The sequence below is a fragment of the Anoplopoma fimbria genome, chromosome 5 (genome assembly GCF_027596085.1).
Source record: "Anoplopoma fimbria isolate UVic2021 breed Golden Eagle Sablefish chromosome 5, Afim_UVic_2022, whole genome shotgun sequence".
NCBI lineage: Eukaryota > Metazoa > Chordata > Actinopteri > Perciformes > Anoplopomatidae > Anoplopoma > Anoplopoma fimbria.
The window spans coordinates 15027354-15048356 of record NC_072453.1 but is presented as its reverse complement, the minus strand read 5'-3'; the positions used below and the strand labels follow the sequence as shown (position 1 = coordinate 15048356).

The window sequence follows — 21003 nt, the reverse complement described above, 5'->3', positions numbered from 1 at the left end:
ACAGAATGAAGCTGCCAGCACAAGACCCTGATTGAAAAAAACGAGGAAGTATTCAAAGTGACTGTGGCACCTCTATGATCTCCCTTTGGGGGTTTACCGGTCCAGAAAGGGGACCTTGGTACCTGGGAGGGGAGACCCCGGGTCTGACCCAAGGTACACTTCTGGGGAATACATTTCCCAGCAGGACTAAAGGCTGCAAAACAACCGCTCCCACTAGGTTTACACACTAGAGAATAGCTGCTCTGCCATGTTGTCACGGTGACCCTGACCTGCACATGTAATGGATGGCTGTTGAATGGGGCGTGGTGGAGCTGTATTGAGAATGTTCTTCAAACAGAAGGATCCGGATGCGTCGGTAAGCATCCACCCTGCTGGTCTGCACCGATTCTGCCTCGGTGGCTACACTGATGTCAAGTGGCACGCTAAAAACACAAAAAAAGAGACTATATCTTCCTTTTCAGCTATCTGTTTTATCAAACTCTAATGAAATACAGTGTTAGAAAGAGATTGGAGTACATTACTGATATTAAATAGGGCAATAAGATGCTATATGTTTCTCCTATCAGTCTCTAAAATCCTGTTCCAAAGACCACAAGATTAGAATTGTCTGTTCTAATCTTCTTAGGCTGGATTTTCTTTCCAGCAGCAGACATGCTGGGGAAACCTGTGCAAGCTGCTATATTTATGATATGTTGAATCTTACTTCTTAAGCCAGGCTAGATGCCCCCCGGGGTCAGATGAAAGATTTGATCACAGTGGATGATTTTTTTTTTTTTTTTTTTTTTTCTGATGCTTGAAGAGACGCTGGCTATCTGAGAAAAATAGGTTTTTCATGGCAGAGGCATAAGTATGCAGACATACATCCAAGGAGGAAACATAGATATAACATGTTACCAAAGATTGACAGCAATGGTTGGTTGCAAGGTCAAGAGCTTTCAGTGCAAGTGTACAGATGGACAGACAGTTAAGCCCCCCACCCCCCACCCCGCCCACACACACACACACACACACACACACACTCCACTATTCATTTAGATTTGTCTGTTGCTGATCTACCACTCCCTGTCACAATGAGTAGACGGGGAAGCTTTGGACGGGGACATCCACCCCTCAGCAAAACACATTTGTGCTTCTAGCCAGAGAGGAAGACATAAGAAGAGGAGAAAGCAAGGCCCACTTCTGTGAGCCAGAGAGAGAGAGAGAGAGAGAGAGAGAGAGAGAGAGAGAGAGAGGGAGTGGGAGAGAAGAAAGAGCAAGAGAGCAGTAATACGTTTTCATCTGAAATATTAAAGCCACTGCATTAATCTGTCTTCCCTCTCCCTGGGGTGCTGGTGAAGGCTCTCGCTGTCCTAGAGTTCCCTGGAAAAGGACAGAGGCTGGCTACCTCCACCTCCTCCTTCTATACACGCCAGCACTGGCTCTGCACCTCCACTCTCATAATGGCCATTTAAGTGTTTGTGTGGGAGTGGGCCGTGTGCTGGAGAGTTTTTCTTTTTCTGAAATGGCCGCTACTGGCTGCAGGCACTGTCTGGCCGAATTATAAAAACAAGGAAAACGGCTTAATTGTTCTTTATTTTCCCATGTTTTCATCGCATAGTTAAAACAAAGAATGAAAAAATGATGAGTAGTTGGACTGGAAGAAAATGAGCAGCAATTTTGCAGATGGATTCATTCGTAGTCATTTGTCATGCAAACATTTGTTGATTAGAGCCTCTAAGATGCTGATCTGCTTCACATTATTAGGAGTTTAAAAGATTAATCCAGTAATCAATCGGTCGACAGATATGAGAAGTGAGAAAAATGCTAAAATATTCTGGTTGAAGGTTCTCCTGTGTTAAGATGTGCTGATTTTTTTGCTTGTCATTCATCACAGGGAACTGAATACATTTTGAGTTTGCCATTTAAAAAATGGTTTGGAAAGCTTTGATGGACATTTGCTTTTTTCCTTTTTTTCTGACATTTCATGAACTTTTATTAGAGAAATTAATGTTGATTTCACAATTTTCTTGACAGTTTGACTAAGCAATGGATTAACCATTGAAACATGTTTCATGACAAATGCAATTGCTAGCTTCAGCCCAGGTTGAATAGCTAAGTGCACTGTTTGATATATCAATTGGATTCAACCTAAACTGGACATTAATGTTCTTCATTATGACTTTGTAAAAAAGTAGCTGCTAATGAGCGCTCTCTCTCAGCTGGATGTCCGGGTCCATCAAAGTCTTCGTGCTCTTTAACACCTACTCTACATGTTCTGCTGGCACCCAATGAAGGTGGTGGCACCCATCTAGCCTTTATCTAGGCCACCAGACCCACAGCTGGACCCATCTGGCCTTGCTATCTCCTCTCTCTGTCTCTGCACATACCCACATGACATCCATCAAGTACACACACATACACACACCCACACATACACACACACCAGCTGCTGTGGATTACCAAAGAACAAGAGCGGGTCTTTTCTGACTTATGCCCAGTGTTTGATGGCGCTGCCCTGGACGTAACCCAACACAAAAGGCACTGTCTTGCTTATTAATAATGCGTGCTTTGTACACTAGTAAGTACCCATGGATAGAAGATGCTTTAAAGTGAATTGTGATGAATGATGAAGTGAATTTTGGATTAAACCCAAAGGCTTTGGCTGCAAGCTACAAAAGGCATATCATGATTGTTTTGAGGGATGTTGCCTCTTGTCGTCCTAAATCCAACTCAAAACTCTCCCAAACCTTCTGCCGGAAAGGAGCCCATGAATAATGCTTTGTGCTTCATTTTCTTGTCTGATCAAGCCTTGGCGTGGCCACTCAGAGAGATGTGGGTTCTCTTAATCAAGCTGGTTTCCACTTCTGAGAAACAGGAAATCTGTCTGCCCTCACCTTCATCTATCTTAACTTCCCCCAACACATTGATCTTACGCTCTGACCGTCCAATCTACCCACTACACTACCCCATCACAGTTTAATCTTCATTATTCTCTGTAATGCCACGGACTCTCTCTGGCTGGACTCTCCCCCGTCCGTCCCATACCACCTTTAAACCGGGCTCAGACTACCGGAGGTTTTGGGGCAATTCTCCCCGATTCACCCCTCCTGACAATCAAGAAATCTAATCTCGGACCTTAGTCGGTACCAATGTTCGGCCCAGATTATCTGGTGATGTGAAGGGTTTACCGATCCGGTCTTAAACCTCCTGAACTGTTAGCAGACTCATCTGGGCCGCAGCAATAATTTCAAACAAGTTTGATAATTAGGAGTTAAATCCTTGATGATTAAGTCAGAGCTTTATAAGCGGGATGTCAATAGCTAATGAGAGAGAAAAGCCAATAAGCTGACATTAACATTTCTAGCCCTTCAGGCTAACGTTAGATAGCACTGCTGACATAGAACATTAAAGATGACAGGTAATATCTCCCCTTCAGCTCTTTATGAAGAATAGACAACCCATGTAGACTCCATCCCCGAAATAATTTCTCATCCAGACACGTTTAGCGTCTTGCTTTTGTTTTTTCCCACTGCAATGCATCCATACAGGAAGTCTTCGTTTTCCCCATGAGGTCACGTGAGGTGGTGCATTGCTCCCTCTGGCACAATCATTTTAATAATACCTTGCAGTGTGCGATGCGTCATTATTTTCAAATCTCGTAGTGTGTGCATGTTTGAGATTAGAGAGAGAGGACATCTGTGAGGTTTCTCCTTATGTGCGTGACGCAAGCCTTTAGTCTGAGCCCGGCTTTACCCGACACACACCCACCCACACCCACCCCCCCACACACCCACCCACACACACACACACACACACACACACACACACACACATTCATACTTCATCAAAAACTCAGAGGGAGCGCAGTCCTTTTTGTAAAACAGACGATTTAGGAGTAACAACATGCAAAATAGTCACTTGGGTACCAAGCTGAGGCTTTGAAAGCTTAACTTACTATGAGGGGGAGAGAGGGTGAAGCCGTCGGACTGAGGCAGCACCACCAATTGCTTTCACACAACTGCAATAAAATATTCCATCATATCCCTGAAGCATCCCTGTCTCCAGCTGGGATCAAAGAGTACACTCGACAACGGCAGTGTCTCGCTTGCACCGTGACCGAACCCTTCATTCTGTTCCATTAATAGCAATCATGGAAAATAGATAATAGGGTTTGGTGTTCTCATTTCCTCAGTAAGTATAGGTACATAACAGAAGTAGACCAGAGTGTTGAATCAGGTACCGCAGTAAACATCATAACCTTACCACTATTTGTATACAAGGCCAAATATGCATCATTTTGCTGCCTGCTCACTATTCAAAAGATCAAAACAGATTCCACTTCTCACTCTGGTTGTATTCCTTTCAGGCCGTCTGTGACAGGTGTTTTATAGGGAGGAGCGATGTTGTTGTGGATGTCCTATCAATGATTCAATGCAGCACATCAGATGGAAGGGGAGAGATGGAGAGAAAGATGTCTCTGCCTGGATGTTCGGTGGGGGGAACTTTCAATATATAATTCACCGAGTTGTCTGACAGGTTGGGTGTGAATGTGACGGATGCTTTTTTCAGTCTCGTAGAGATTCAGTGCTCTTAAACCTGTGATCTCTTAGGCCAGTTTGAGCATGAACTACAACGCCAAATGTCCTTTTATGATCTTTTGATCCTTACACTAGGCTACTGCAGAGCTGCAGTACCCATACACACACACACACACACACACACACACACACACACACACACACACACACACACACACACACACACACACATCAAACAGGTGTGTCACATTTCTTAACACTAATTGACAACTGGTTCCTCCATTTAACTTGAGGCACAGCAGGCTATGTACAGTAACTCTACGCTTGCGCTTGCTCAATCAACTCGCCATGAGTAATGAAACATCCACGAGTGCTGTGAGCAATCAAGACATCTGGTACACTTAAATCCAAGGCTAAAATAATATTCAGTACTGGCAGGCTTTTATTCTGTCGACATACTGTTACCATGCTGACTTTGTGTTCCAGGCACATATTCACAATTGCGTTTTCTCAAAAACGAAACAAAAAAAGGCGCCCGACGTCGTTAAAATGAAATAAAATGTCCAACGTCGACAACGGTGCAAAGCGTATACGCGTTTGTGTTTATGTGTTTGTGTTAATCGGCTAGCTTCGCCAACAAATCCATAGAACAGAGCCATGTAAGACGGCAGATTAGGGGAATAAGAAACACACTCTTGAGTGAGCGCTGGGCAAGGGGGCTTTTGTCTTGTTATCTTCGGGAGTGAGTTGACATTATCCCCATGGATAAGGTTTTACCATGCATGGATTACCACATGAGACAAGCTGCGTGCACCTCCAGGAAAATAACATGAGAGGACCTCAGTCGATCCCGTTCACCATCTCTGTCTCTCCGCTCAGGCTCCCGCTCCGACTATTCATCAATGCCACGGTCGGCACACCTGGGGCTTCTGACACAGTGTTTGAAAATAATGGCATCTGCTGTAACTTCACAAGGGGCATCAGTCCATCTTTCTTTCTCTTCCTATCGAATATTCGGGGAACACAAATACTTCAAAAAAACAAACAAATAATCTATATGCGCATATTGATGTTTTGCATACAAATGGAACCCTACAGAAAATAATAGTGTGAGATAAAGTGGTGCAGTACTGAAAGACATGCAGAATAGTTCAAAGACAACTGGAAAAGAAGTCTTTAAGCTATATCACTTTAGATGCCTTCCTTGTTATCCATGGGAATGGTATTCCACCGTTGTGAAGCAGAGTTTAAGAAAGCTGCAAAGCTTCTCAACAACGAACAAATCAACAGTGAAGGATCAGAACGTGGACAGATTGTCGTCCGAACACAAACAACGCAGGATCTACAGTGCAGGCCAGTCCTCCGCTACTTAAAGCTTTATGTAAAAATCAAAAGTACTTTAAAGTTAGGTCCTAATGATACATGGAGCCAGTGTTCTTCAAAAACACGCTGCGCTGTTAAAATAGATCGCCACTCCACTTGAATGATAAGCTCTCTCTTTTTAGTTCAGATCAGAAGACTGGCAGCAGGATGTTGAATATTCTGATTACTCTTTTTCCTCCAACATTAGCTTGTATATGCAGGTTTTTTAACAAGGGGAAAACCTGCTAAAAATAGGCAATAGATTCCTTCCCCATTCCAAGTGTGTTGTAGTATTGCACTGGCCTTTCTGTTTTTCTTTTGCGTTCGATGTCATGAACGTGAAGCAGGGTTAGTAAACAGTGAAAATGTTACGGTACTTCTTATTTGATAAGTTCTATTTTGTTTCTGTTGAGTTTGAGTGAAAACTGATTAGATGGTCAGCAAGGTATAATTAGTATTGTTTGACTGGAGTCTGGTGGCTTTGAGAAAAAAGTATAGGGTTTGAACAATAATAAATCATAATAATGTCCAAATCCATGTTGATTTTGTTCGTTTTATATTACCTTCAAGTTGTTAATCCTTCTAAAGCCAATGTTTTCTTGAATACATCTTTAAAATAAATATTTGAGAGTTACTTTCGACCTCATTATCTAGGTTAGCTCTTCTTAAGAGTCTTAACAACAGCAGTTTTGACAGAGTCCAATTCTCAAGGGATGTGTTTTTAATTTTCAGGATATTAACCTCAGACATTGTTAAAGTCATGCTTTAAAGGTCTACTGATAAGACAGCACAACAAGGAGTTACTTTCAGTTACAACTGAGAAGAAAAGGAGTTCTGAGGGAGTCTTTTGAAGGAGTGAGTACAGAGGATCATCATTTATTTATAAGAATTATGTTCCAAAAATGTGGCTAATCTGTTCATTTGTGCATTTGAGCCAAAACAACAACAATTAGCATTATGTGATGCTTTTCAAAATCACATTTGAGATCCCATTTGACATTTAAAGAAAGGTGCAAAAAGATGTGAACACATTATGTAACACACTAAATTGGTCATGGGAAGCAATGACTAAGCATGTCACATCTATTCAGCTTTAATGTTCAGTAGAATATGGAGAACTGAAGGATTTCAGAGGCCTATATGAAAAAAAAAAAAAGGATCGCAATTTATAATAACAATGAAATAGTCTTGGTTCCTTATCATAATTTCCTCGGGAATTCTTAGCAGGGAGTGATGACAGTAGGTAATATGGAATGATGAATGATACTCTTATCTCTTCCGGTGCACTCCTAAGATAAGAGCCCTCTCATTGGCTGCTATTCATATTGTCAGCGATGTGAGGAGAATGAAACAAACCCACAAAGAAGAACCGAGAGCACAAGAGAGAGGCAAGTGTTTGCCTTAAAATAGAGGACAGGAGGACGAGAATAAAACAAAAACCTGAGAAACTAAGTATAGAGGCATGAATGATAGTGGGAGGGAGGCGAGAGAGAGAAAGAGAGAGGTGACCTCCATCTCCACCTCCACCTCCACCTCCACACGCCACAACAAGCCTCTCCATCTCCACCGGGGCACCATGGCACATTTCCCGTCACTGGGGGTGGCAGCGGGCCACACATTGCAGTGAATCAATCCGACTGCTGCAACCTCCGCAGTCCACACTTTCCTGCAGGCTCGTCATGGAGCCAGATGCTATGTGCGAAGCGGCGCCAGTGAGAAATCCCGTTCCGCATGCAGCGCACACCTCGGTTTGAAGATGTGACTTCAGTTTCCGTCCATGTGGCATAAAGCGAGGGTTATATGTTTCGGAGGATTTGATGCAAAGCTGTTTAAATTAAAGTTAGAACTGTGGGTTTATTTTCATTCCAACAGGATGAGAGCATGTTTGATACCAACAACATGGCAGACGGTGACTGAGATTATTTCTATATATGAATTGTTACTTGAGTATCTTTTACAAAAAGGGAAATATAATTCAACATAATAAACAGATCCATATATCATGCAGGTTTTATAATCTTACACACGGTGCTCTCCTTTTATAACCCTTTATACAGCTTTATAAATGTTGCCTTAAAAGGGCACGTTGGCCATAAATATGTTTTTAGAATGGTTAATGAAGGCTTTATGCAGCCGCAGCAGCTGTAATCCCTCCAAAATGGGACCATATATCCAACAGAATAGGGAAGGACTCAAGCTCCATAATACCTAAATCACACATGGCACTGCAGTTGCGTTGCCACTTGCGGAGGCTGAAAAAAAAATAGGCTGTTATTAGATTCATCGCATCCTACCAAAACCTGCCTCAAAGCCGCCCCCCCCCAAACCCAGCACCTTCCCTCGGCTCTCATCCCTCTGCTTTTCCGTGTTATTCGTTTGCAAATTGATAACGGAACCAGAGACCCCGCAGGGTCCGTAATTCAATATTGGGATCTAACAGTCTCAGATCAGATATGATGGACTGTAATCCTCTCTGCGCTGCCACAGCCACATGCGCTACTATATCTCAGTACCCCTTGAGCTATCAGCAAGTCACTGCGTTCTCTGCACATGAATGAATGATTGAATGAATGAAGGAGTGGCCGACTGAATGAATGACTGACTGCTGTTTTTTGGGGGTTTTAGAAGCAGCCAAATACGAAATATCCATTCCTAAAACATAAAAAAAAGCACCGTGGCAGACTTGTGGGTAAGTAGGCATGACAGCATGTGATTAAAATGAGTGAATCAGTCAGTACTCCCCGAGCACACACACATCACCACCACCACTAAACCCAGTCTTGTTCTCTACTCTCCATTTCTTCCAATTTGAAAAGATGTAAAGTGGGGGAGTCATGTTCGCAGACAATAATCATCCCACTGTTTACTTTCAATTAGGATTATTTCTTCCCTTAGGCTAAGAACACCTTTATTTCTCTGTGGAGACATTTGTAATCATTAACTCTGTAAGAGAGGCTTTTGGATGCACTTATGAAAAGAGATGAGCAAAAAAAATGAAGCCAAATGTTCACCCAAACCTTTTGACTGATTTTGTGTCCGGGGACCTAATACTATGAAAGGCCACATATGACTATTCTGAAAGACGACCCGTGGAGGACGACTATCGCACGGTAACATTTAGAGATGCACCGATCAATCGGCCACCGGTCGAAACTGGCTGGTTGTTAGCTTATCGGTCATGACCTGTGACCGGCTAATCAGTCTCCTATAGCCCACTGTTTGCCGTTCAAATCTACACACATGTGCCGACATAATGGTTTTACGTTGCTCACACAGCTGCACAGACAGTAACGTCACATCCACACACACACACACACAACATGCACATCAGGCCCACAGCTACAGCACACAGTACACACACACACACACACACACACACACACACACACACACACACACACACACACACACACACACACACACACAACATGCACATCAGGCCCACAACTACAGCACACAGTACACACACAACACACACACACACACACACACACACACACACACACACACACACACACACACACACACACACACACACACAACATGCACATCAGGCCCACAACTGCACACAGGCCCACACACAGCACACACACACACACACACACACACACACACACACACAACATGCACATCAGGCCCACAGCTACAGCACACAGTACAGACACACACACACACACACACACACACACACACACACACACACACACACAACATGTGATCGATGTGGAAGTTCTTCAGTGTGATTAAACAAGACATAAAGTCTACAATTTGAAACACCTGCAAGTCCAAAATAATCAGTGAAGGAACAACCTTTAATTTGATTTGGATCAACCAACTGTTTCTTTCTTATAATTTATCCATGAAAGAAAACATTAAAAAAATTATAGTTCTTAGAAAGAAAGAAAATCAGAATGGGCAGCTCAGACTTTTAAAAAATCGGAATCGTCTAAGAAAATTGTAATCTGGGGATTTCTAGTAAAATCCCTCTCCCATTAGACCACTGAGCACGGGACATCTCAAGCACTTTATAAAAGGGAAGCGTCATCAATTATTCACACTTTCCGGCAACGCGCATTCTACATGTTTCTCTTCCCATACATTAATATTTCAGCCCCCCCTCCTTCTTCTTCTTCTCTCTGCCACCTCCAGGTGGACATTTTGTCTACATAAATCACACAGTGACATTAAGGAGCCCTAAGATGGCCCCAGTCAGTACTATGGTAGTCAAATGTCACTCAAAAGCATCAGATAAACATAACGAGATGTCTATTACAGCAGTAACACAACATGTTACTGGTATGCCCGTATATGCATACAATACATGGAATGTAAAAGACAGAAGTGACTGTATAATTAATAATTTACTATGACTACAGGAGAATATAAAATAAAAGTTCAGATAAGTTGTGTGGTCTTGCAGGGTTGCTTCTCGTGTGGTGAGATTGTTTTGTAGTTTCTTCTTTGTATCTTTGAGGTATTGCTGGGGGCTTTTGTTTACGGAGCCAATTTCCTGCAGAGAGCCCTTGTTCCCACGCCTTCGAGCACCCACAACAATCCCTGCATGCGTCAAGTTACAAAAGGTTAAGGTTAGGGCTAGGACCTTGGTTGTGATTAAGGGTCTGCCCATTCATCAGAAGGAGGCAGTACTCAGTACACAATATGTACACAGCCTGAGGGGAATTGTTGCCGAAGAGGCTCAACTGAAGGTTCAGAAGTCCTTTGTGTGAGGGAAGATGGCATATAACAACAATCCAAGGCTACCATCTCGGATGTTACACAGTAGACTCCATGCTGGACCCGCTGAGCCAACGTGACACATTTTCGTATTGGTTTCACCCCTTGTGTGTCCAAACCATTAGCATATTGCTCATGTTTACCTGTCAGTGCTAGCTTGTTTCACTCCAGCATGCCCTCAACAGTATTGGTGTTTGATACGTACTGGACAAAGAGCAAGGACCACAACAACATTGGTTCTCTTGTTTAACAATGATTTAAGGCTGCAACTAATGATTATTTGTACTCTCAATTGTATGACTTCTAATTTTCTTTCAATGAATCAAAATAATTGTTATAAATAAAAATGGCCAGTATAATTTCCAAGAGGCCAATGGCATACTGAGATCGCTTGTTTTCGATCAAAACTTCAAGATATTCAATTAAATGTTATTGTTATGTCACAAATAATGTGACAAATAAAAACAGAACCAAAGAATGATTCCAATTTTTTGTTGAAAAAGGACTGAAATTATATAATGATTATGAAAATAGATGCAGTTGAGTCACTGACCGATTCAGCTCTACAATTCTTATTTGCTCTTACCAGAAGTTAGTGTGTTAAAGCTTTCATATGATGTGTATGTCTAAAACATAGACCAGTATTTCATAGACACTCACAAACACGCCTATCGTGCCTGAAAATGTATATATAATGTGTGTTATGAGACAATGCACTAACCTCCACTGATTTACATAGCTCGCTGATCCAGTTCTGTATAGGACACATCACAGTGACACAGTGGTGACAGGTTTGAAGTGAAAGACCTAAAAATTCAAATATGGATAATACCTTGAGGGCAATCTGCATAAGAATGAGAGAGATAATAATAGAACGGGTGGAATGGTGGTCTGAGATATGTAAAATGTCGGGCCGAGCCTCATTCACTCAACTGTGATGAGTGTATGCCTTTACCTTGCAGCTGGATCCTTACTTCTGGAGCGTGCTCTTATGGCTTTTGACAGTCTTCGCCCCAACAAATTCATTTTTTTTCCCTCTTTCGTATCCAACACGCCCTACTTCTGTCCTTCTATTCTCCCTCTCTCTCTCTCTCTCTCTCTCTCTCTCTCTCTCTCTCTCTCTCTCTATCTATCTCCATCGCTCTCCCCTCCCTCTTCCTTATCGATTCAGTGAGGTTCAGTGAGTAGAGCACGGCACTTGCAATGGAAAGGGCATGGGATCAATTCCCGCAAAATTTCAAGCATTCGCTGGGCTGTCACTCTGGGATAATTTGTCTGCAGGCTTACCCCACTGAATACGCTGATGTATTCTGCTTTGTAATTGGTGCCCATCAGTGTCAAGTGTCTCTGCTAGCTAGATGTTCAGGGCCAACGCTGCAGAATGCCGCACTGTTCCATTAATTTGCATGTGCATAGTGTATACACACATCTTTTGCTGTCTTATGAATCTCAGATATGCCAACATTATACAGTAAGGATATTTCTTTCTTTTCTTTAAGGGATCTGTCTGATTAATTGCTGGAAAAAAACAAGGCTCTCCGTATTGAGATTGTATAAGTACATTTTTTTTGCACTATAGAAGCTGTAAAGGTAGCAGGATGGCTCACAGTGTCAGAATACTTACATGTACTGTAGCATGTACTGCGGCCATGGTTTTTGCTAATGCCTCCACCGGCAATGCTAATATGAATAATTTCTCTTTCTGGTATCAAAACATCCATGCAAGCACTTTACTGAAATCCCCATTCATTTTAAATATGCTTCTTTAAAGTCCAAATGACATTTTTTTCACCTGCAGTGGCCGTACTTGTGTCAGACAGGTATTTCTTAAGAGCAAAATCGGATTCATTGTGACTGACGGCTCGTAGCACCGGCTCCACTGCTGTTACTCAATGTGTTAACATCAAATTGAGGCACTGAGCTACTCTTCTGAGGCTTACAACAAGCCTGTGTGAGAGTCGATCTGCAAGTCACACGCTGAGACCAAGAAAAAAACAGTTTGGGTTCAAACGGTCTTTAATAACTGTGTGCGTGAAATGATAAAAAAGCAGAGGCACAAGAGCTTGCTCTCCGACTAGGAAGATATTTGTAAATCGGTGCAGCTGCACACACACACACTGTGCCGAAGCCGCCCTGCTTGGGCCGGCGTCGACGAACAAACAGAGCGTGTCTCAGGAGAGACAGAGGGGCCTCAGAGGCAGCCCGGCAAATCTGAGCCTGACCTCCCTGGAGAGAGTGACAGAGAGGCAAAAACTGGATTTATATCTTTGTTTTTAATCCCCCTTACACGCTCCACTGGTCCTACAGCGGTACTTTGTGCAGGCTTAATGTATAGTCAGGAAAAAACAAATAGCAACAACAATAGAAAAAATAGGGGCTTGCTCGTCAGGAGAAAACATCCACTTCTGTTCTTCTTCTCCGTGACATGAGAGAAAACAGACGTCTGCGTCGCTCTCTGGTGTTTTCCTGTCTGAAAGACAGAATGTGGCACAATATGTGACTGGCTTATGACTCCATAGTTGTATGAGGCGAGCCAGTTATTCAGACTGAAATGCCATTTTGTTCCCTCACCGAGTATTCAGTTTGACGTCGGCATCTTGTTAAGCTGTTTTCTGTTTGGGAGGGAGTCTATTTTTTGCCATGACCGATCCCTGGAACTGAAGCATCCATCTGCTTGACGTCAATTTCAGGCGACAGAATCTGCATTAGCGTCAGCTAACAAAAGTCAGCTTCAACACGCTGATGGAAGTCACTTGATGTTGATAACAACCTCAGAAAATTCACTTCACTTTCGGAAAAACTTTGCACAAGTGGTTCCAAGATGTAGGACTATAAGTATCGAATCCTCCCCATCCATTTTCTTAATTACCCGAGAAGCCAACTGATAAATTAAACCCATGGTGGATGACAGCAACAACATTTTATTCATCTTAAAAAAAAATGCACAGCTGTTCTGGTTTAATGGTTGTTGTCGAACAACGCCTTAATAGCTTTGTCTGGCTCTCACACAGATCACAAAATGAGTTTCACCTTAAAATAAAGGGGCCGGCTGACTCGGTTGTTTCCCCAAACCGGGGTGAAACAGCCATGGATTCCTTTAAGAAGCAACACCAGACCTTTGAATTGCCTGACTGAAATTTAAATGTGGCTGGCGATTCACAACTCTGGAATCGGGCTAGCGAGATGTGCATGGAATTACAACCACACTTCACTAAGGAAGATTCCTCACAAGCGAGAAGAGAGTGGCTTTGGGCCGTGAGCCAATGCAGCATCCATGGTTTCCCCAACAGGCATTCATTGTGCTCCGCTCCATTCACCTGTTATTTCTCTACTCATGAGCCAACGGGGCTTCTATGTAGAGAGTGGAGTCGGATACATAAAGGCCTCGGAAAAAGAAAAAGAAAATGATGGATTCATGAGTTTTGGGCACACACACGTTCTTCAGGCTCGTCTTTGTGATAAAAGTGTGCCAGTATTTCTGCGTCGGCCCATATGCTCATGAATGTGAGCTGAAGAGCTAACGTATTTAAGGAAGATAGAAAGCACAAAAGCAAAGCAGAAAATAGACGGAGAAATACAATGACAGTCGGAGCGGACACACAATAACCATGGGGGAGAGAGGGGGAAAGAGGGAGAGTGAGGGAGAAAAAAAGACAAAAGGAGTAGGGAAAATATGTCATTATCCCCAACGGACAAAGCGTGTCTCTCATCCAGGACACAGAGATTCATTTAGATCTTCACCAAACAGCAGGAGCAGTAGCAATGAGTAGAGTGTGGGGGGGGATCATGTTACTGCCTCCTATGCTCAGTCCAGATTATGTGAAACCAGAGACCATACAGTATAACAGCATTAGCACACAATTCAACATAAAAAATGAAATGACATGGCTGTGGGTGAAGACAAATGCACCTGAAGCCATGTTTTACAGAGCGTTTCATCATCAGCTGAGACATTTTCTGTGTATCTTCACACTTTAAATACGCGGCTTTGCAATAAATATACGAGCTTGATACATCCAAGCTTTAGAGGAAGCTGCATCCTCCAAACTGTGGAGTTTGCTTCATAAACGGCAGTGTTTTGCCCTCAAGAATACTGTGTTAGTGTATTCTATTGCACATGAATACTGTACACAAGGGTTATGAGAATGAATATAAACAGCACAGAGGTTGAATTAAAGTAATATGCAATAAAGAGAAAGCTTCAATATTTTAACCCATACAAACAGCGTGAGTACGAGGCACAGGGGAGACTGCCATAGCAACAAGAAGCCATTTAACACAAAGTGTAGCCTTGGGCAAATAAGCAGTGACAGTGGTCCTCTCTGAACAATAACAATTGAATTTTAACTGTGTTCCCTACAGTTTTTTGTTGTTTGATCAGGTTTAGATTTAAATTGCTCACAAATACTTGAAATGGCAGCATGATAGTGAACATTTGAATGTATAAATCAAGGGATTTACAGCTGTGGTTTTGCTAAAGGAGAGCTTTCATGCAAAGTTTCAGCAATAAGACTTCTAAAAACGGGTGAATGCAGCAGATTAAAGAGCAGATTTAGTCTGAATTTCATTAATGCTTTTTTTATTAGTCATCAAATGTCTACATCGCGATATAATGCGAATTAGAGCTGAAAATACAACTTGCTGTATACCACCTGGATAGTCTAATACTTGCCAAACTATATTGCAAATAAAATACATACTGTATTATTTGCTTATGTACTGATAGTAGTCGTGGACATATCCATACACTATGGTTACAAAATTGATAACAATAGTAAGCTATATGGATATTTTTGCACAGCCCTGATGTACATCATGCTGTATTAAAGTAGACTTGAAACTATCGATTGAGGCCATAAACTCCTGTTTAAAATGTTTACTGTAATAAATCACGTGTGGAGTAGGGTCATTTTCTCAGAGACTTCTTCACAATCAGATTTTTTCAGCATTCAATCTGCTGATGTCATCTAGATAGGGAAGAAGTAATGTCTTAAACCCGAGAAGGATGTCCATTAATACAAAGAACAACCAACCAACAATTAGCAATGACAGGAAATCATTCATGAGCAAATCCTGGGCCATGAGACTTCAATAAAACATCACGTTAGTGAAATCTTGAATGAAGAACAAACACATCCTGATGTATCATTGATATGATAAACTGGGTGTCTTACTTCCCATTTGAAGTTCCTTACAAAATAGGCATATGCTGTCACAAATTTTTATCTGACAAAAAACTCTGAATTTGTACATGCTAGAGAAGAGTGATGAGCATCTTTTATGGATTCTTAACAATTTATGTAAAACTGCCATACTTTTCTGGTGAGTTACCTAGCTATTAAAATGACACTTTTCATAGCTTTAAAAATATTAATGGTCTTTTTTCTTTTAAAGACAGAGACAGGATCTACTTTTCATCAATGACTTAATCAATTATTACTTTAACAATGCTTGCTGTCATGGTGATGTTTTTGGCAAACTGTGAAAGAGGCTGAGAGTTTAATCCTTTTAAGGCTTTGCTTTAAAAAATGTGGAACCTAGATTATGAAAGAACTAATAATTTTTGTTCATATTATTTGAAGCAAGGCTGGATTTTTTAGGTTCTGGTTTAATTTAGTAACATAGCGTTTAATAAAATACCAGGAAAATTCTGTCCCCATTAATTTAGAAGGATAGCAGACATGTATGTTGGTGCCTGTAGAGTGCCACCTGTTGCTGAATAGATATTTACTCAATGTATGGACAATTGATTCCAAAGGTGGGCTGAAATGTCAGCCCACTAGTCATAATGTCAACATGTAGGCTTAAGACTTCATCAGCCACTACTAAAAATGATCTATTAAGTGAGTGCAGCTTTACTGAGCATGCTTTAGCTTTTGAAGGCAGTGCCCTTCTTTATAGTATAGAGTACAAACAGATGTGTCCTGATGTTCACACCAGGGGGCTGCCCGGTTTGGCAGCTTTCAGCTGTTTGGCAGCTCATTGTCGAGTGACGTAATAGACTCTGGAGCAGTGGATTATGCTACGGGAGGAGTCTGAGGACCACCTATTGGCATTGTCCATTGTTGTTTTATGATTTCAAGCTGATCACAGCTCAATTGAAGAAAGTGCAAAGTACAAGCTATTTTCTCAAAAGCTGTTCAACTGCAAACAGAACATATACGATTTAATATCCAATGTCCAACTGGCTATATGGAAAATATTTGTTTGATCACGGTTTGCCTGTGGTATCGATGCCATTAAAGCTTTATCAACGGATGAACGAGAGGTCAACCATCACCATCATTTGGCCAACCGGGTCTGCTGTCCAAACATATGAAATATGAACACCAGACATGTGGAGAAATGAAGGTGTCAGTTTTCACATTAAAGTTTTGTCGTTGCCCGCTTGAGCACTTTGCTGGAAAAAAGACAAACAGGAAACTGACATTTCATAACTAACCCCCACGTAGCTCATATTATTAGCATGACATTTGATTACAGCACTTGTTTGCCACTGGACCTGGATCCTTTTGCATTGGCGCAACTTTATGAAGCTATGGTGAATCATGCAACTAAATAAAGATGATCAGGAGCGGAAAGTGAGTTTTGAATCAAAGCTGCCGATTAATGTTTCAACATAATTTGAATAAAAACTCGACAGTCACACACAGGCAATGTACTCATGACTACCCTTGCATCCTGCCCCACCCACGTCTGAAAACAATGCTGTGTGATGTTATAAACATGCCCCTTGTGGAATCAATAATGAGGAAGCCTTCCTTCTTTACACGATGCTAAATACGCAGAATTCACAGCTACCCTGCTTTACACCCTATATCTCCCTCAAGCCTTTTCCTCACTTAGCCCACTCCATCTGCCATCTCTCTCTCTCCTCTCACAGCTCCCACTCATCATTCCCCTGCTTTGGTATGCTTCCTGCATTTTCTTCCTTTGCCATCCTCCTCTACTTTGTTGTTTGTCAAAGTATTTCTACTTTTTTTCCTCCGTTACCTACCTCATCTCTATCCACCCGTCCTTTGCAACCTCATTCTCATCCCTACATTCATCTACTGTCCCCTCTGTGCCCCATCTCTCTCTCTCTCTCTCTCTCTCTCTCTCTCTCTCTCTCTCTCTCTCTCTCTCTCTCTCTGTATATCCTTGCAGTACCTGCGACACTCTGCTCCCAGTATCCTCTGATCTAAATGAGATGTGTGGCCTTGCTATATCTGATTCCTCTAGACAGGAGGTGAGAGCTAACCTTTCTCCCACCTCGACACCTCACCGGCTCCTGTTATTTGTTTTCATAACGCAAATATGTTGTCCTCGGTCACATGACACATCACAAAGCTTTAACACCCCAACTCAAGCAGACAAAACAGAATCAATTCTACTAGATTGAACCCTGAGTTTAATGGCACTTAAACCAGAGGGTGAAAAAAAAAAAAAAAAAAACTCCCAAGATTCATATCGGATTAATGCGCAAGTGAAAGATAAAGACGAGAGGGGTGAAAGTACTGAGAATATCCCCTGATATCTGTCTGTGCTAATGAATACCATTAATGTTAAGCTGCTGGAGTATCCACTTTCTATGTGGATATTAAAAAAAAGAATGCATATTCTCAGAGCATGATCAACGCATATCAGGCAAAAAGTTTCCTTTTTTAAAAAAAAAAAACAGGCACACAGTTATATGTGATAACTGGCTGCTGTAGTGACATACCATTATAACTACAGTAAATGATCAGAAAAGAGCTCTTGTAAAACACTCATCTCAAGTTCCACACATAACCTCACACAGCATCACCAACTCTCCACGAACCCCCAAAAAGTGAACTTACGTGTTCGGAAGCGGTGGTGTGGGCGGGTGGCCGGGCCCTTGCCAGGTCGCCCGTGGTTCCAGCGTGACGTGGGCTTGACTGGGGCCACCTGCTGGGTGGTGGTCGGCTGCGTCTTGGCGGTGTTCTTCACAGTGGCTGTAGTTGTGGTGGATGCCGTGGTGGTGACGGTGGCAGAGGTCTGCCCTGGCTTAGAGTTGGCGGCTCCGTTGCGTCCGTTGCCAGTGCTGATTCCTTTCCTTACAGTGCTGCGAGGGGTGACCTCCTTACCACTGAGCGGTGGGTTGAGCCGGGTGGCGCGGGTGGTGGAGGTGGTAACCACAGTCCCACTAATGCGGGTGCCGACACGGTTATGAAGGTGTGGGGCGCGGCTGCCATCTCCGTTGGCATTGCTGGCGTTGGCCGAGTGGTTCGCTGGTGGACCCGATCGAGTTCTCGGCGCTGGAGCCGTACCGTCCGCGGCTAGAGGCGTGGTAGTCGACACCACCGGCGTGGTAGAGGCAGCTGAAGAAGTGGTGGCCGTGGAAATGTCGGGGCCCTTGGGCACGGCACTGGGTTTGGAGAGAAATATGGGGTCCTGTCCAATGCTACCTTTGGGATCCACCAGATCAGTGGGGACATAGTCTTGGACGGATCCCACAACAATCCATTTCAGCAGCATGAGACTGAGTCCCAGTCCCACAAAGCCCATTACCAGGGGCACGGCACACAGCCAGGTCTGCTGGCGAGGCCACACAGCACAGGGGCCGCAGCGGAGAGGGCCCGGGGCTCTGGGAGATGCCTGTTCAGCCCCTGGCTCCTCCAGTGTCATGGCTGCCAGACTGCTTGCACCAGAACGCTCACTCATCCTGCTGGAGGTTGTTCGTCTCGTGTGAAGGGGGGATTTAGGAGGTCAAACAGGTGGCCAAATGGTACAAGGGCATATACGAGGAAGGGGATATGGTGCAGAAGAAAAGCCGGGCATCTTAAATACGTAGCCACACAATACCTAGCCTATATATATACATATATACACATATATATATACATATATATGTATATATCTACATGCACAAACATAAAACATGAACTGAAGCACGAGCACCCACGAGCACGAGCAGACACAACCAATCACAGTCACCTACTACTAATTAAAAAAAGCACTGAAATGCAGACACAGGTAATATAACCTACACTCCCTCTGGCGGACAGCAGAGAAACCAAACACACACGAGAATATCCACTATGGACAGGTGTGAGAAGAAGAAGAAGAGGAGGAGGAAGAGGAGGGGATGGTGATGGTGATGGGAGGTGATGGAGGTGATGGGGGGCTCCTCGCTGTAGTTCAGCGCTAACGAAGCGATGATAAATCCCAGGATGCTTCACTCCCTTGTTAAAAAAAAAAAAAAAAGCCGACGTAAAAAGAGAACGGGGAAGGATATCGATCCGCTTCAGACCGGAGCTGTAAATCCATGTGCGTGTGACGGCAGCACCCTGCTCCTGCTCCTGCTTCACCCAATTGGTTGATTATCGGCCCGCATAAGTTCTTTTTTTTTTTTTTTTAATAAAAAAATAAAATAAAAGAAAGCACTTATTGTTCCTTTTTCTCTCTTAGGTTTCATTTGAGTTCATTTGACATTTTTTTTTTTTTTTTTTTTTTTTTTTCTCTTCTCCTTTTTGGTCCTCTTGCAGGTGTCTTTTGGTCGGCTTCTTCAAGTTTTGCCTTTTCTAATAGCTCTCCATGCCCGGCCACCTCTTCTTCTGGTCGCTCCAGCTGTCGGTAATCCAGAGGGGTGGGTGGAGGAGAGAGAGAGAGAGAGAGAGAGAGAGAGAGACCGAACCGATGCAAGGGATGCGATGTGATCTGACAATTGAGATGGGGTGGTGCTGATGCTGATGCTGCTGCTGCTGGTGGTGGAGCCCTGGGTGTATACAGCGGGGCTTAATCCAGGTGATCCGGGTCCAATCCCCTACACCGACCGCACTGTCGCTCTGATTTTTCCAGGAGTGACAGCCGTGCGTCTCCACATCAGTCCGCCTGCTATGAATAGATCCGGTGTGTTTTTTTTGGGGGGGGATGAGGAGGAGGACAACAACAACAACCACTACCACCACCACCCCCAAAAAAAAAAACAGAAAAAAAAAGAAGAAGAAGAAGCCCTCCACGATTCGTTTACCTTAGCTGCATTCCCACAGTGGTGCAAGAGGATGAAAAAAAGAGAGACAGAGAGAGAGAGGATGGAGAGAGGATGGAGAGAGGGAGGAGGAGGGGGCTGCTGCTCTGAAAAAAATGATGCGGCGGCTGTTCTTGGAGGCTGCAGACTAGAGAGAGACAGAGAGAGAGAGAGATGGAGAGAGAGAGGGATGGAGAGAGAGAGATGGAGAGAGAGAGAGATGGAGAGAGGGAGGGAGGGAGGGAGGGGGCGCTTGCTAAATCCGCGGTGAGTGATGTGGGTTTCACGGCTCCTATCCCATCCGGCGCTCTCCCTCCGGTTCTCCGCCGTCCTCAATACTCCAAAGTGACGACTAGTGACTGCCCCATCTCTCCCCTCTCTCCACAGACTCCACGGGTGTAGGTGTGCGCCGACGACTCC

At 43.3% G+C, this 21003-nt stretch overlaps 1 protein-coding gene across 1 annotated transcript in view; it reads right to left on the bottom strand.

The window, feature by feature from the left end:
• The window catches only part of nrg3b (neuregulin 3b), a 176778-nt gene extending 157501 nt beyond the window's left edge, over positions 1-19277 (bottom strand). The window contains exon 1 of the mRNA XM_054599429.1: positions 18434-19277. Within this exon, the coding sequence (XP_054455404.1) occupies positions 18434-19277 (844 nt within the window). The remainder of the gene's footprint in view (positions 1-18433) is intronic.
• Between the last annotated feature and the right edge of the window lie 1726 nt (positions 19278-21003).